Source organism: Cervus canadensis, chromosome 12, assembly GCF_019320065.1.
Source record: "Cervus canadensis isolate Bull #8, Minnesota chromosome 12, ASM1932006v1, whole genome shotgun sequence".
Taxonomy (NCBI): Eukaryota; Metazoa; Chordata; class Mammalia; order Artiodactyla; family Cervidae; genus Cervus; species Cervus canadensis.
Window position 1 is genome coordinate 20,260,433 of NC_057397.1, and position 13,580 is coordinate 20,274,012.

Here is a 13,580-nt window from a genome sequence, read left to right on the forward strand (position 1 = left end):
CTCTCTGCCAGGACAGAGCAACCTGGATAGCGGCGGGCCTTTGGCAGAGATGGGAAAGACAACCGAACCACGTCAGGATGTTAGGGGAGAGAACAGGACAGATAAAGGTGTATCGTGGGTCAGTAGTGTGATCCTAGCACAAGTCATTCCGACTGTAATGAATTATTGCATACCTGCACATATATTAATACAACTGTACAAAAGGGAAAGGAAATAGTCTGTGTCAAACACTTATTATGTGACAGGCAATAAGCTAGGCATTTTATTATATTACTTGTATGAAATCCCATACAGCGTAAAAGAAAAGCATTCCACCTCAAAGAGAATTTCCCCAGGTGACGTTCAGGCTCTCTGAGTAGCAAGACTGAAAAGCAGTGAAATCTGAATTATTCATTTGTCTAAAGTCTTAATTGTTTCTCTTCTATAAAATAATATCTCCGCATTAATATTGCAGCCTATACTTTTTGAGCTCCTCATTTCTTTTTTCATGTTATGAAATAAACGATCTGTACATAGATACACACAATGCATATCTGCAGTTGAAAGAACAGCCTTGAGGGGTTTACCACGCATTTACCTGCAAACACAGAACATGCTTTCCTCACCAGCCCTGTAGCAAGAGCTGTCTCCTGGCCCCCAGAGATGGCCACTGACTCCAACTATAGAGGGATAATTGCCTGACTCCTTAAAAATGGGATTTTGCTACGTGTTTTTTCACTTGGTGGAAATAAAATCACATCACACGTGTCCCTCAGTACTGAGTCACTCAGTCCCTGCTCCAGTCCTGGAGGCGCCTTCAGGTCCACACGAATCGGCAGCCTGCACGTGGAACCACTCCTGTTTCCTGTGCTTCGGGGACCATGGTGGGGGGCGGGTGGGGGGCCAGTGAGGGGCTGGGGGGGGGCAGGTGGGCCCCAGCCTGGAGTCAGGGGAGTGGACTTCCTGGGACACGTCTGTCTCTGGCTCCAGGTTCAGGAGGGTCTCTGGGGCTGAGCCAGCAGCTGGATGGCAGGGCACCCTCGCCCGCCTGCCCCATGACACCTGATACATCAGCTTCCTGACACAGTTCTTCCAGCTCCTCCTCCTCCATCCACAGCCCTGAGGGTCCCTGCACCCTCATCAGGCCTTGGTGTCATCATGGAAGACTACCTGGGAGTTCACAGAGAATTCTAACTGAGGGATGTGCTTGCCACCGTCCAGCATTGATGTCTCATTATTGATGCCAACACGGATGTTACAGGCTCTGCGATAAGGAAGCATGACCGCTGTGGAGCCCGTGTGCCCCTCGGCTCACCTGATTTGTGGCTGTCCTTCCTAAATAGGAGATGACAGTGCAGACCCAGCAGAAAACAGTGTGCATTGCTGTGAAGGTGATCAGGCATCTGAGAGCCATCAGAAAAGAAACCACCAGAAGCATTCAGGGGCACTTTCCTGGTGGTCCAGTGGCTAAGATTCCGCACTCCCAATACAGAGGGCCCAGGTTCAATCCCTGGTCAGGGAACTAGATCCCAAAGGCTGCCACTAAAGATCCTATATGTTGCAACTAAGACCCAGCACAGCCAAATAAATCCATAAGTAATAAATAAATGTTAAAGGATAAAGAGTCCAGGTTCCTCTACAAGCAGGTGTGACTCTCGGAGAAGAGAACCTCATTTCCAGACACACAGACGTACACCTGGGAATGGAATCAGCTTTGCTGTGTTTGCATCCTGCCCATGAGCAGAGCACCAGGACTCCCTCATGCTTTATTAGATCTTAAATCTGCATCATGAACCACGGCCCCACGATGGGAAGGGCACAGTGCCAGGAGAAGTGTGCAGGAACCCTCCAGGTCCTCTCCTTGGGGTGGAATGAGGACGACACCTGGGCTAGGATCAGTGCTCCTGGCCACGGGCCGGGGTGAAGTACATGCCACTGAGTGAAGAAGGAGCTGAGTACTTGGGAAGCTAGAAAGGCTTTTCTAAACCTCTCCCGCCCTCTGTGTACTTAGCAGTGGCTGTGTCCTTTACTTTCTGGCTGCTGGGGACGAGTCACAGCTTCCCAGCTGCAAACTATCTATATGACATCAGAGAGTCGCTGTCACCACCCAGAAGTAAAACAAACCCTTGAAAGACAGAACCATCCGAAAAACAGTGGCACAGCACGAGCGACATTTTAGGACAAAAGACACAAGCACAGTTTCGAAAGTACCTGAAAACCGAGCAGGGAATTTCAGAAATAGAGGAAAGAACATTTTCCATCCTTCAAACTGGTCTAATATCTCTCTGGCAAGACTCATTGCTCGAAATCTAAGGTGCTCATTGCCCAAACATTCCTGACCTTGGGGGTCTCTCCCCCGAACCCAGGAGGTGACAATCAATCACAGCAACCACAGGAAAGACAGCAAAGCTCACCTCCTGTGGGTGACGAACACGTTGTTGACATGGCCCAGCCCATTGCAGCCTGGCAGGGGGCAGTGAGGAAGCTCCTGTTTGTTCAGTTTCCAGGAGAGGGGTGCCCCATTGAGCGGGTTCTCCTTCTGTCTCTTGGCAGCCAGGGGACATCCAGATGCCGTGCGGTGGGATGTATATTTACCTGATATATGACCTTGGCCATCACACCCAATCACAGGGCATCTAGAGAGACACAGCACAGTCATTAGCTGCTGGGGGGAATGAGATAACCCAGGTGAGGTGCTGTGACTTAATCGAGGAGGCGATGGTGAGTTCAAATCACACAGGAATCAACTGAGGGAGATGACATGGTTTACCAGATGTCTGGTAGATGCTGTCTCCCTTCGACCAGGGACACAATGGATCCTGGCAATAACAATGGTCCCCAGGTCTGAATTAAGCAACTGTCATGCATCATCTGGAGGAGAGAGCTGTCATCCCATTTTATCATGTCATTGTGCCAACTCCCTTCAGTCATGTCCGATTCTTCCTGACCCTATGGACTGTAACCCACCAGGCCCCTCTGTTCAAGGGACCCTCCAGGCAACAATACTAAAGTGGGTTGCCATGCCCTCCTCCAGGGGATCTTCCCAGCCCCAGGATCAAACCCGCATCTCTTAATGTCTCCTGCATTAGCAAGTAGGTTCTTTACCACTAGTGCCACCTGGGAAGCCCATCCCATGTTATAGGTGGGGAGAATGAGATTTTGAGAGCTCATGGAACCTGCCACCCAGTTTACAGGGAGTGGAGGCTAGTTTGTGGCCACACTCTCAGCTTCAGAAACAACCAGGGAAGCACCTGGTTGCTGGTTACATTGCCTCCAGACAAAGTTCAGTTCAGTTCAGTCGCTCAGTTGTGTCCTACTCTTTGCGACCGCATGAACCACAGCACACCAGGCCTCCCTGTCCATCACCAACTCCCAGAGTCTACCCAAACCCATGTCCATCGACTCAGTGATGCCATCCAACCATCTCATCCTCTGTCGTCCCCTTCTCCTCCTGCCCCCAATCCTTCCCAGCATTAGGGTCTTTTCCAATGAGTCAACTCTTTGCATGAGGTGGCCAAAGTATTGGAGTTTCAGCTTCAACATCAGTCCAGACAAAGACTGAGGGTCTAAATGTTAACAGCCTCCCTGCATCACAGAGCCCATGGCTCAAAAAACAGGAGATTTGGTTTCCAAATGTCTAAGGGTTTCATGTTGTAGAGCAAAAATTGGTACATTTCCACACTTGTCTCTGCATCCATCCCCCAAGTGAAAGTGCGAAAGTGTTAGTCTCTTCAGTTGTGTCCGACTCTTTGCAACACTATGGACTGTAGCCCACCAGGCTCCTCTGCCCATAGGATTCTCAGGTGAGAATCCTGGAGTGCATTGCCATGTTCTCCTGCAGGGGATCTTTCTGACCCAGGGATGAAACTCACATCTCTTTTGCATTGGCAGGTGGGTTCTTTACCACTAGTGGTACCTGGGAAGCCCATCACCCAAGGCTTGAGGCATATTTCTCAGGGGAGGGAATTCAGTTTAGACAAAATTGTGTCTAAGGCAGAATGGAAGTTCCAGGGGAGGTGCAGCCACATTGATGACACCAGGGCACATCCCCAGGAGACCTCCTTTTGAAACAAACTGAGAAAATAAACCCACCATGCCTCCTGCAGCATCCGAGAACCGAGCGAGCAGAGGTGGGGAGGGGAGGTTTCCTCCAGCCCCTGACCGCTCTGTCTGTGCTGTTCCAGAGCTTGTGATGCTCATGATGCTGGGTCCCCAGCCACCTCCCAACCTGGATCCCAAGTCCTGCCCACTGACCCTCACGAGGCTTCTGCACTGAAGCCGGGTCGCTTACTTGAGTTCAGGGTCTTCCTTTTCTTCCTTCGTAGGAGTCACCTTGACACCACCTTTTCTGGCCCGAGGGCAGCCGGACAGGCTGAAACAGAGACCCAACAAAGAGCAAGAGAGAAGCGTGTGATCTCACGGCATGCTGCCGCCCCGCTGATCTCCATCTCGGGGTGGGGGGGGGTTCTGTCCTACCTGCGGTGGGAGGCATAGTTTCCGGTCACGTGCCCTGAACCGTCGCAGCCTGGGGTAGGACACCTGGAAAAATGAAAGCAGAGCTGGGGCCCCGTGGGCGTGGAGGGGGTGGGTCCCACCATACAGCACAGAGCCAGGTATTCAAAAACAGGATGAGCCGATTTTGGGGGGCTCTTTTTGCTTAAATATGACTGGTTTTGGCTAAGAATCCATTTTTAAAATGGAAATGCTGATATGTAACTACTGCCCAATGCTTGGGAGAAACCGTATCTGTTGTTATTCTGCACTCTTCTTTTCTTCTTTTTAAACATTATTTTGCAATAACCTGAGATTTGACCCAGAGTTTACCACTGGGCACCTGTCAACACCATGCAAAGTTCTCATCTTTTGCTCAAGGCCAGTACATTTCCAAGGCCAGTACATTTACAGGCCAGTAAAGGAACTAAACTAAATTTCAGGGACTTGGTTTTAGTTGCGGACTTTTGGTGAGAGGGTACGCGGTTGTGATTTACTGAAGTGCCATCTGCCCCTAGTTAGGACCACCCTGGCCAGACATAGGTGCGGAGGTTGGGTCTACACTTACTTGAGCTCCTGAGAGTTGGCTGCCATGAGGGATTTCAGGGTCTTATCTGCCAGGGGGCATCCAGAAACACTGAAGAGGGAGGAGAGAGGCAAAAACAGAGATATGCTGCCACACTCAGGCCCGACCCAGGGGCAGCCTCAGCTTGTGAACAAACCCATGTTCAACCCATGGACAGGGGTCTGGGAAAAAGAAGCAGGTCTGAACCCGGGTTTGCTGCTCTAGCTGGATCAGGCTTTGGACACCTGGGCTACTTCTAATAGACTGTGGTTTGCTATTTACCAAGCCAGGGGCTTTACCCAGGGAAACCCAGACCCTAGTGATGACCGACCCAGAGAACCCTCTGTCTGAATCCTGAGGGATGGTGCTCAGGGTTAAAGCCACGGCCAGAGGGACAGGGAGCCACACAGTGACGCAGGAGGGTGGAAGGGCCGAGCTCCCACTGTCTGCTCCGATGTCTCTTTAATCCTGCACCAGCCGCCTGCCCCGGGGAGGAAGTCCCCACAGCCTGAAGGGTCAGCCCAGTTACTGCTGTCCTACCTAGGTTTCATGTAAAGCTAAACAGGACCACAGCCTGAGGTGAACCCTAACTTCTGGGTTGTAGCCTGCACCACAGGATCAGGAAATCATTTTTGATCACAAAAGTATAATTTCTTTACAACATAAGTAGAAAGACTGAAGATTTAAGTTAGCTTTATTTCTGAAAAACAAAATGAACCAAACACCCAACTAACTCAGCCCCCAATTTCTGATGGAGAGAATGTCTTTCTAGAAGGGGTGAGGACAAATCTTTGAAGAGGATGGGATGATGGAGCCTGACCCAGCAGGCGGTGAGCTACCTGCGGTGAGATGCGTAGTTGCCCGTGACGTGGCCACTCCCATCGCATCCTGGTGTCGGACAGCTGGGTCAATAAAAACACAGAATCAGGATTAGGTGCATTCGTGGGGGCACTGGCTCTGCCTGGCTGGTCATGAATGTGGTAGCTTCTCTTTTAAGACCAATTAACACATGTGAGATGTGCAGAAGCTAAAGTAACTAAGGAACTAAGGATATAGCTATATAAGGACCTGGAGACTCGCTAAGAAGAAACTTGTATGGGTTGAGCTGCTCAGTCATGTTTGATTCTTTGTGACCCCATGGACTGTGGACCACCAGACTCCTCTGTCCATGGAATTCTCCAGGCAAGAATACTGGAGTGAGTTGCCATTTCCTCCTCCAGGGGATCTTCCCAACCCAGGCATCAAACCTGTGTTGCCTGCATTGGTAGGTGGGTTCTTTACCACTGAGCCACCTGGAAAGCCCAAGAAGAAACTTATGGTCCTGAATTATGAGCTTCCAGCCTTGTATCAGTTCTCTGATTCAGAATGATGCCAGAAAGTGATGTTAAAATGTGTGTTCTGGTGATGGGTGAGAGTCAACAGTCAATGCTGTTCTAGTTCTTTGAAAATAAGAGTTAAAAAATAATTATTATAAACCCATGCTTTATCATGATAGCAGCTCTTAGGAATACTGGTACCAACTACATCACAGATTTCAGAAAGTTTTGTAAATTTTTAAAGAGAAAGATAACATTGTAGCTTCATAAACATGTTAGAAATCACCTGAAAAAGATCTTTGAAAATATGACCTATGGCTGACACGTAAATTGACATTTCAGATGGGAAAGCTGCTCATAGTACAGAAATAGGTAAGAAGTTTAGTTAATAAAGCTGTGATCAGTTTTATCCTAAGGTTCGAACCCACCAAAGACACTCACGAATCAACAACCTAAGCAGTAGTCTCTCCCACCCACCTGCCCAGAGTCTGTCCCAGGCACTTCATTCATCTGAGAAGCTGGTCACATTCTGTGTATCTTATGTGTGGTTTAAAAATAATGAAAGAGGATAGTTATCCTGAACAGGTTTACTCCCATAGTTAACAGGTATACCTTGGTTTCTCAGCCATTTATTTTTCTCTGACACTGCTAAAATGTTGCTGGGGTGAGCAGATTGACCCCCGCCCACTCAGCAGTCTTTATGATGGTGCCAATAATCAGAGGAAGCATCAGCTACTGATGTTCTAGGCACCCTGCCTTATGGAGAGGTTTACCCATGGGTGGAATCAGACTCTGTCCCTTTAGAGGGGTACCTGGGGATAGTTTTATGACATTCAAGATTTCTGAAATGTCACCTTCTCAGTATAATTTTTCCTGTAAGCTACTTTCCAATAGTTCTCAGGTATTCTAAAGAAACTATAAGGGTAGAACACCTCCACCTCTCGGGAGAGGCCTAATTTTCAGAGCTTAACCTGAGCTAAACCAGCCAGCTCTCTGCCCACCACCATCTTAGACAGAACATCAGGAAGGAAAATTCAAAACTACAAATATATGCAAACAAAAAAAGAGAACAACAATTCACATCTGAGCTGAGTTATCCCGCAAGTGACATTCGCCCGCTCAACAGAGAAACAGTCTTTTCTGATCATTATGCAGCTGGAATATTCAGAGCGTGAGGGATGGCTTATAACGGCCTGGGAATTCCCACTTTGGAAATACATCGCCACCTGGTGTGCCAAAACAGCGTTGCGTTTATTTTATTTCACTTTAAATTTTATTTCTATTTTTTAATCATCCTTTAAAGAAGTGCCAATGATTTTTAAACCAGACAGTGACAAATTACTTAGAAAGTATAATGATAAAGTGTGCATTTAGGAAGTATAATGATAAAGCATGCATTTAAATAGTGGCTAATTATTTTGTTTAAGCTTTGTGCTTTAAAGAGGTCAAGCAATAAAGCAAAGGCTGAAGGAGTGACATAGTAGGAAAAATTGATGCGTTGGGCTCTGATGGCTGGGTTACTTTACAGATCTTCAATGAGAAATCTTACACAGTAACATGTACCAGTTGGGTGATAGGTTCTGGGAAGATTTGCAAAGGAAAGCGTCACAGTTTAGAGAAAGGAAACCAGCTAGTTCCCTCAGTAAGTGATGCTCAAAATCTAAATGAATTATTGTTGATCCCACAGCATCGAAAAATCTATTCTAGCCAGTTTCTAGTAAGCAATGAAGGTACATTTACCGGTTAGAAACATAAAGCATAATAAGGACTGGGTGAGTTGTTTACAGAACCTGTGTGTGAAGCAGGTTTGTGGGAATGCGTGGTACCCACCCCAGTGCTCACCTGTCCTGAAACAAGAGGAAAACCACAAGGCCTCTAAGGAGTTCATTTCCTAGGAATTCATGACTACATTCTGAAAATCATTTACCACATTTTCGGAGCCCTTTCCCTTTGCACCAATGAGAAGGGCCCGTGACAAAATAATCGCACTTCATTTTTCTGTTCAACATGGTGATGCAGGTTAATCATCAGTTTTTCACACTACATTTAGTTTGAAACGACTCTGGAAATTTCCAAAATCTGCCTTCAAAGGATAAACATTGGCCCTTTTTGAGAGTCTTTGAGATAATATGCAGAAACAAAATCCATACAAAAATTTTAGAAACTTGACTAGCAGGCCACAAGGACGTAAGTAGATGGCTGCCCAGGTCACCTCCCAGAGGCTACAGTGCTCAGTGAAGCTCAGGCATCAGGAAACATTATTCTTGTAAGGGAACCGGATGCTTGGGCGTTCTGCCTTTTCTGCTTTGACTTCGTTGAATTTCCTGTGGCATTTGAAACCACCAAGGGCCCCGGTGGGAATTTTCTGAGCTCTCAGCTCCCATGACCATCACTTTCCTCCTTGCCCCCAGGTCTGTATTCTTTGTGGGCGTCTCTGACCCTCTCAGGTCCCAGCAGGATGCGTGCTCTCGAATTCTGGGATGAGCACTCTGTCCCCTTCCTTCTATATGTCTTCCCCAGAGGCACCGTCTCCCAGGCCACATCTCACGTCTGCATCTCTAGTTAATGTTTTAGATGATCTTTCTGAGCCCAGACGGTCCCCCACATGCATACGGCCTCAGAAGAACTCGGAACACTGCTCTTTCCCAAATAGCCCAGCACGAGCTCATGTTTCTGCTCAAATATCTTACGGTCTGTTCATGGAAAACTTGCAAGCAGGCCATCTTCTCAGGGCGCTTGTCCTGCCCCACCTTCTGACTGTCTCTGTCTCTCTCCAGGCCTCCTGGTGCGGGGCTCGGTGTAGGGCCTTCTGGTCCCGGAACCCCTTCCTGATGGAGAGCCCACTGCAGCTTGACCAGCACTACCTGCCTGGGTCTTTCAACTCTCCTGAGTCACAGAACTCCTTGAGAATGTAACAAAAACCATGAACTCCCTTCCCAAATAACATCCTGCAGGAAGTTTTAAAAGTTTCTGGGCTTCCTTGGTGGCTCGGATGGTAAAGAATCTGCCTGCAATGCGGAGAGCCTAGGTTTGATCCCTAAGTTGGGAAGATCCCCTGAAGACAGGAATGGCAACCCACTCCAGTATTCTGGCCTGGAGAATTCCATGGACAGAGGAGCCAGGCGGGCTACAGTCCTTGGGGTCACAAAATGTCAGACACAGCTGAGCGATTAACACTCATGCAGACTATCTCTGGCCCTAATGGCTCCTCTGAGGTCAGGGAATGTCAGATTAAGATTTCTGATCAGAACATAAACATTTCTAATTGTGTTGCATATTTTGTTTTCAGTTTGACTTTTAATTCCCTTAGCACAAGATCAAGGCATGCACCTTTTTCCATAATCTTCTTAGTTCTGAGTAGAGGTCTAGATACACACAGAATATTTAACTATTGGTCAGTCCAAAATTGCCCTAAAATAGTGCCAAGTCAGCTCCATAAACCAAGGTGTTATTACTTAAGGCTTCGATCAGCAGTCTCCATTCTAGAACCATAGGTCACTCACGTGATGAGTTCTTTCTTGAGATCTCTGGTGTGGAGCTTGGGTTTAGGGCTTGGTATAGAGGCCTCTCCAGAGAACTTCTTTTCCTCTAAATTTTCTAGAGAGCTCACTGGGTCTTTCTGGAAATAAAAAATACAGAAGCACACAAGGTATTAGGAAACCCTGGAAAAACAATTGTATTTGAAGTCATCAGGGTCAAACCTCAGTTTTGGCTTAAAGACTTAGATGACATCCCTCACTGGATTTGTACACAAAATAAATAAGATAATAAGGGTACACCCGGACTGCCATGGACCTTTATCCTTGGTAAAGAGTGAGAAGTTTTAACTCACAGGCACAATTTAAAAAAGTTCACATGTTGGCAGATAAAACTACAGAGGAATTTCTTGAGCCATGTAAATAAGTTAATATCTTAATATATTAACTTCAACATATTTCAAGCTTTACAGTATAATAAACATTTCCTAGAGAACATGGAAATAGTTCTTTATGTACATAGCATGCAAGTATGCTAAGTCACTTCTGTCATGTCTGACTCTTTGTGACCCCACATACTATAGCCCACCGGGCTCCTCTGTCCTTGGGATTCTCCAGGCAAGAACACTGGAGTGGGCTGCCATGTACTCAGTAGTCACTGGTAAAACAAAAGTAATTCTGCAAAAAATGAATCACACAAATTTTTAAATAGAGAATGAAGAAGTAAATTTAGCTTATTAGAATGTCCTTCCTGATATGCAGATAAGATTTAAACTATTTGTTTAAATGCATAGTGGCTGAGTCCACAATGTCTCGGCAGCTTTTAGCTTGATTTTTCTGGACACCTGTTTTTAGTCTCACATCAGTCACTTCCTGTTTTCCTTAAATTACCTCTTTTGCTAAATTGGTTTTTTTCTCATGTTTTTACTCTCTGGGTGGACTGTCTTGTTGGATTATCATTAATTTTCATGGTCTCCTTTTAAGCTTAGTACTGATCCTGATTTCATAAGGAAATCTCATTGATCCTTTCACATCACTTATTTACCATCTGAAATATTATTGTCAGACAACTAATGATGGTTTCACTCAAACACATAATTAGTTTACTTTTATCATTAAGCTTATATTCAGTAAATGTAATACTTTCTGGATTTAATATTAAAATCAGGTTAACTACTATTTTTAAAAAAAAAACTGTCTCCTAAATCTCAAAAGTATTGATACATTTAAGATGAGAAAACAATTTTGAGTTACTGAAGGCAAATCTCATTTAAATCACATGGACATGACATTGCAAGGATAAATACAATTTTAATCATTCTGAGTTGACACTCAAAATCAATGGAAAAACAAAATCCGTGGATTTTCCCAACCTAAGAAAAATTCTAAGCCTTGATCTCAGTTATAAAGACAAATGTAATTTCCTTCATTAATTACTTGGGTAACAGTTCAATCGATTATTTTACATAAGACCACACAGTGGTGAAAAAAATGTGTGAATGACCTCAAAGGAACAGGATCTTCAGAGCAAATTAGTAAAACCTGATTTGGTCTAATTTCTTTTTTCTTATTATTTTTAATACTGAGTATTCCATTTTAAATTATTGATGTTTGAAACTAGTAGCAGAAAATCATACACCACTAAAAAACAAAGAGAAATGGGTACTTGATGATCAGTGTCTATTAAGGTACAAGGAGAAGGGTTATTTTAATGCTGCTTCTGTGAAATCTATAGAAAACAAGTGAATGATGCTTATCCTTTTCACCTTTCACAATGTGACTAGAGCGAAGCAATTCCTAATTATAAGACCTTAAACTGGATACACTATTTTTTAAAAAATAATGTTTGTTATTTATTTGCTGTGCTGGGTCTTCATTACTGCCTAGGCTTTTCTCTAGTTGTGATGAGCATGGGCTACTCTCTAGTTGTGGTACATGGACTTTTCATTGCAGTGGCTTCTCTCGTGGAGAGAAGCTTGTGGGGCACAGGCGCTAGGCGCACAGGTGCTTCAGCAGTTGCAGCTCCTGGGCTCCAGAGCACAGGCTCAGGAGCTGTGTCGCACGAGCTTAGTTGTTCCGAGATACGTGGGATCATCCTGGACCAGGGATCGAACCCATATCTCATGCATTGGCAGATGGATTCTTTACCACTGAGCCACCAAGGAAGCCCCCAGATACACTATTATCCATTTCATTTGGAGGTGCCTGGATTCAGCATGGGTAGTGTTTTCCACTATAATTCACAACATGTCTGGGCCTTTTGAAAGTGGATACAAATGTATATCCAATGACCTCTTCTGCTAAGTTGATATTTTGTAATGCTTTTTACTCACTGGATGGAATTGCTATTAACTGATCCAAAAGCAATGTTGGATCATTACTAATTTTCATGGCCTTCTTTTCAGTTTAGTACTGATCCTGACTTCACAAGGAAGACAAAGAACAGACTTTGTTTTCCTGTTCAGATGCTAGATTTTTCACAAAAATGGCATAAAGCAGAAAAGAGCTATTTTATTATTTTCTTTGTGATAGAAATGAGCAAAGTATCTCTAAGAAGGCATATACATTTACAGATGAACATATAAAGGTTATCAGTTGTTGTTTGTTGAATCTGCACATTGTAGAAGACAAGGGAATAAGATTTTGAAAGAAATAATCAGCTATGAAAGCTTAACTTACTTGACTCAAATACATTCAGAATTAATTCTAGCAGAATATATGGTATTTAACTTAGCACAGTAAAATGTAGTGCTGTTTCAACAGAATAATTTTATTGGATATGACCTTTGAAATATTTTGCAACTTCCTTAAAAAATTATGGACTCGGGTATGCAATCGCATCATGAAATAATTGTCTCTCCTTTCCTCCTTTTTTTTTTTTTTTTGGCTCAGCATTCTACCTCTAGAAACTTGCAGAGAGCATATATATTAAAATACAGGTGATTATAAGAATGTTTAATTTTGTTACAGAAGCATTGTATATCATATAAACTCCTAAATTGCATACCATAAAAAACATGTCAACATCATTTATCAGATTTTTTTTCAAAATTTATAGTATCCTTTTGAAAATAATAATTTATATTGGAGATACATAAGAGAAAATGTGGCATACATATATGTGTGTGTTTAGAGAGTGCATGGGTGCGATGAAATTCCTTTAATGTACAAATAAGAGTTTATATTGATTTTAGTAAAAACCAGAACATAATGAGAGCATGAATAACAGATAATAGCATCTGGCACTTTTAACATCTGAAGTCTTTGGAGAACTGACAGTTGAACAAAACTGACAGCTCTAGTTATTTCTCAGCACTTTCCTTTCGAGATAGTTTGAGTTTTTTCCAGATTCAGGATTTTTTTTTTAGGGGGCATCTGGACAGGCTATTTCACTGAGAGAGACAGACAATATTTTCTGAAAATTACCACCAAAATTAAGCAACTGTTGTGCATATGAACAAGATAACAATGAATTAGAAATAATCGCCCAGTTTCTGGTCATGGGTACAGGCGTGAGTGTCGTGTGGGGTGGGGGTGTGGGAGGTATGGGGAGTGTGGGGTGTAGGGGTGTGTGGTGTGAGCATGTGGGGAGTGTGGGGTGTGTGGGGTATGGGGGGCTGTGGGGCATGAGGGCGTGTGGGGTGTGGGGAGTGTGGGGTGTAAGGGGTGTGGGGTGAGGGTGTGTGAAGTGTATGAGGTGTGGGGTGTGGGGAGTGTGTGGAGTGTGTGGGGTGTGGGGTGTAAGGGGTGTGT

At 44.7% G+C, this 13,580-nt stretch overlaps 1 protein-coding gene across 2 annotated transcripts in view; it reads right to left on the reverse strand.

Annotated features, from left to right (window-relative positions):
• The window catches only part of ST18 (ST18 C2H2C-type zinc finger transcription factor), a 93,798-nt gene that overhangs the window by 10,215 nt on the left and 70,003 nt on the right, over positions 1–13,580 (reverse strand). For both annotated transcript variants that reach the window (XM_043484023.1, XM_043484022.1), the window contains exons 13-18: positions 9,855–9,970; positions 5,875–5,937; positions 5,039–5,107; positions 4,456–4,518; positions 4,271–4,351; positions 2,394–2,615 (exon numbers count right to left, since the gene is read on the reverse strand). In XM_043484023.1, the coding sequence (XP_043339958.1) occupies positions 2,394–2,615; positions 4,271–4,351; positions 4,456–4,518; positions 5,039–5,107; positions 5,875–5,937; positions 9,855–9,970 (614 nt within the window). The remainder of the gene's footprint in view (positions 1–2,393; positions 2,616–4,270; positions 4,352–4,455; positions 4,519–5,038; positions 5,108–5,874; positions 5,938–9,854; positions 9,971–13,580) is intronic.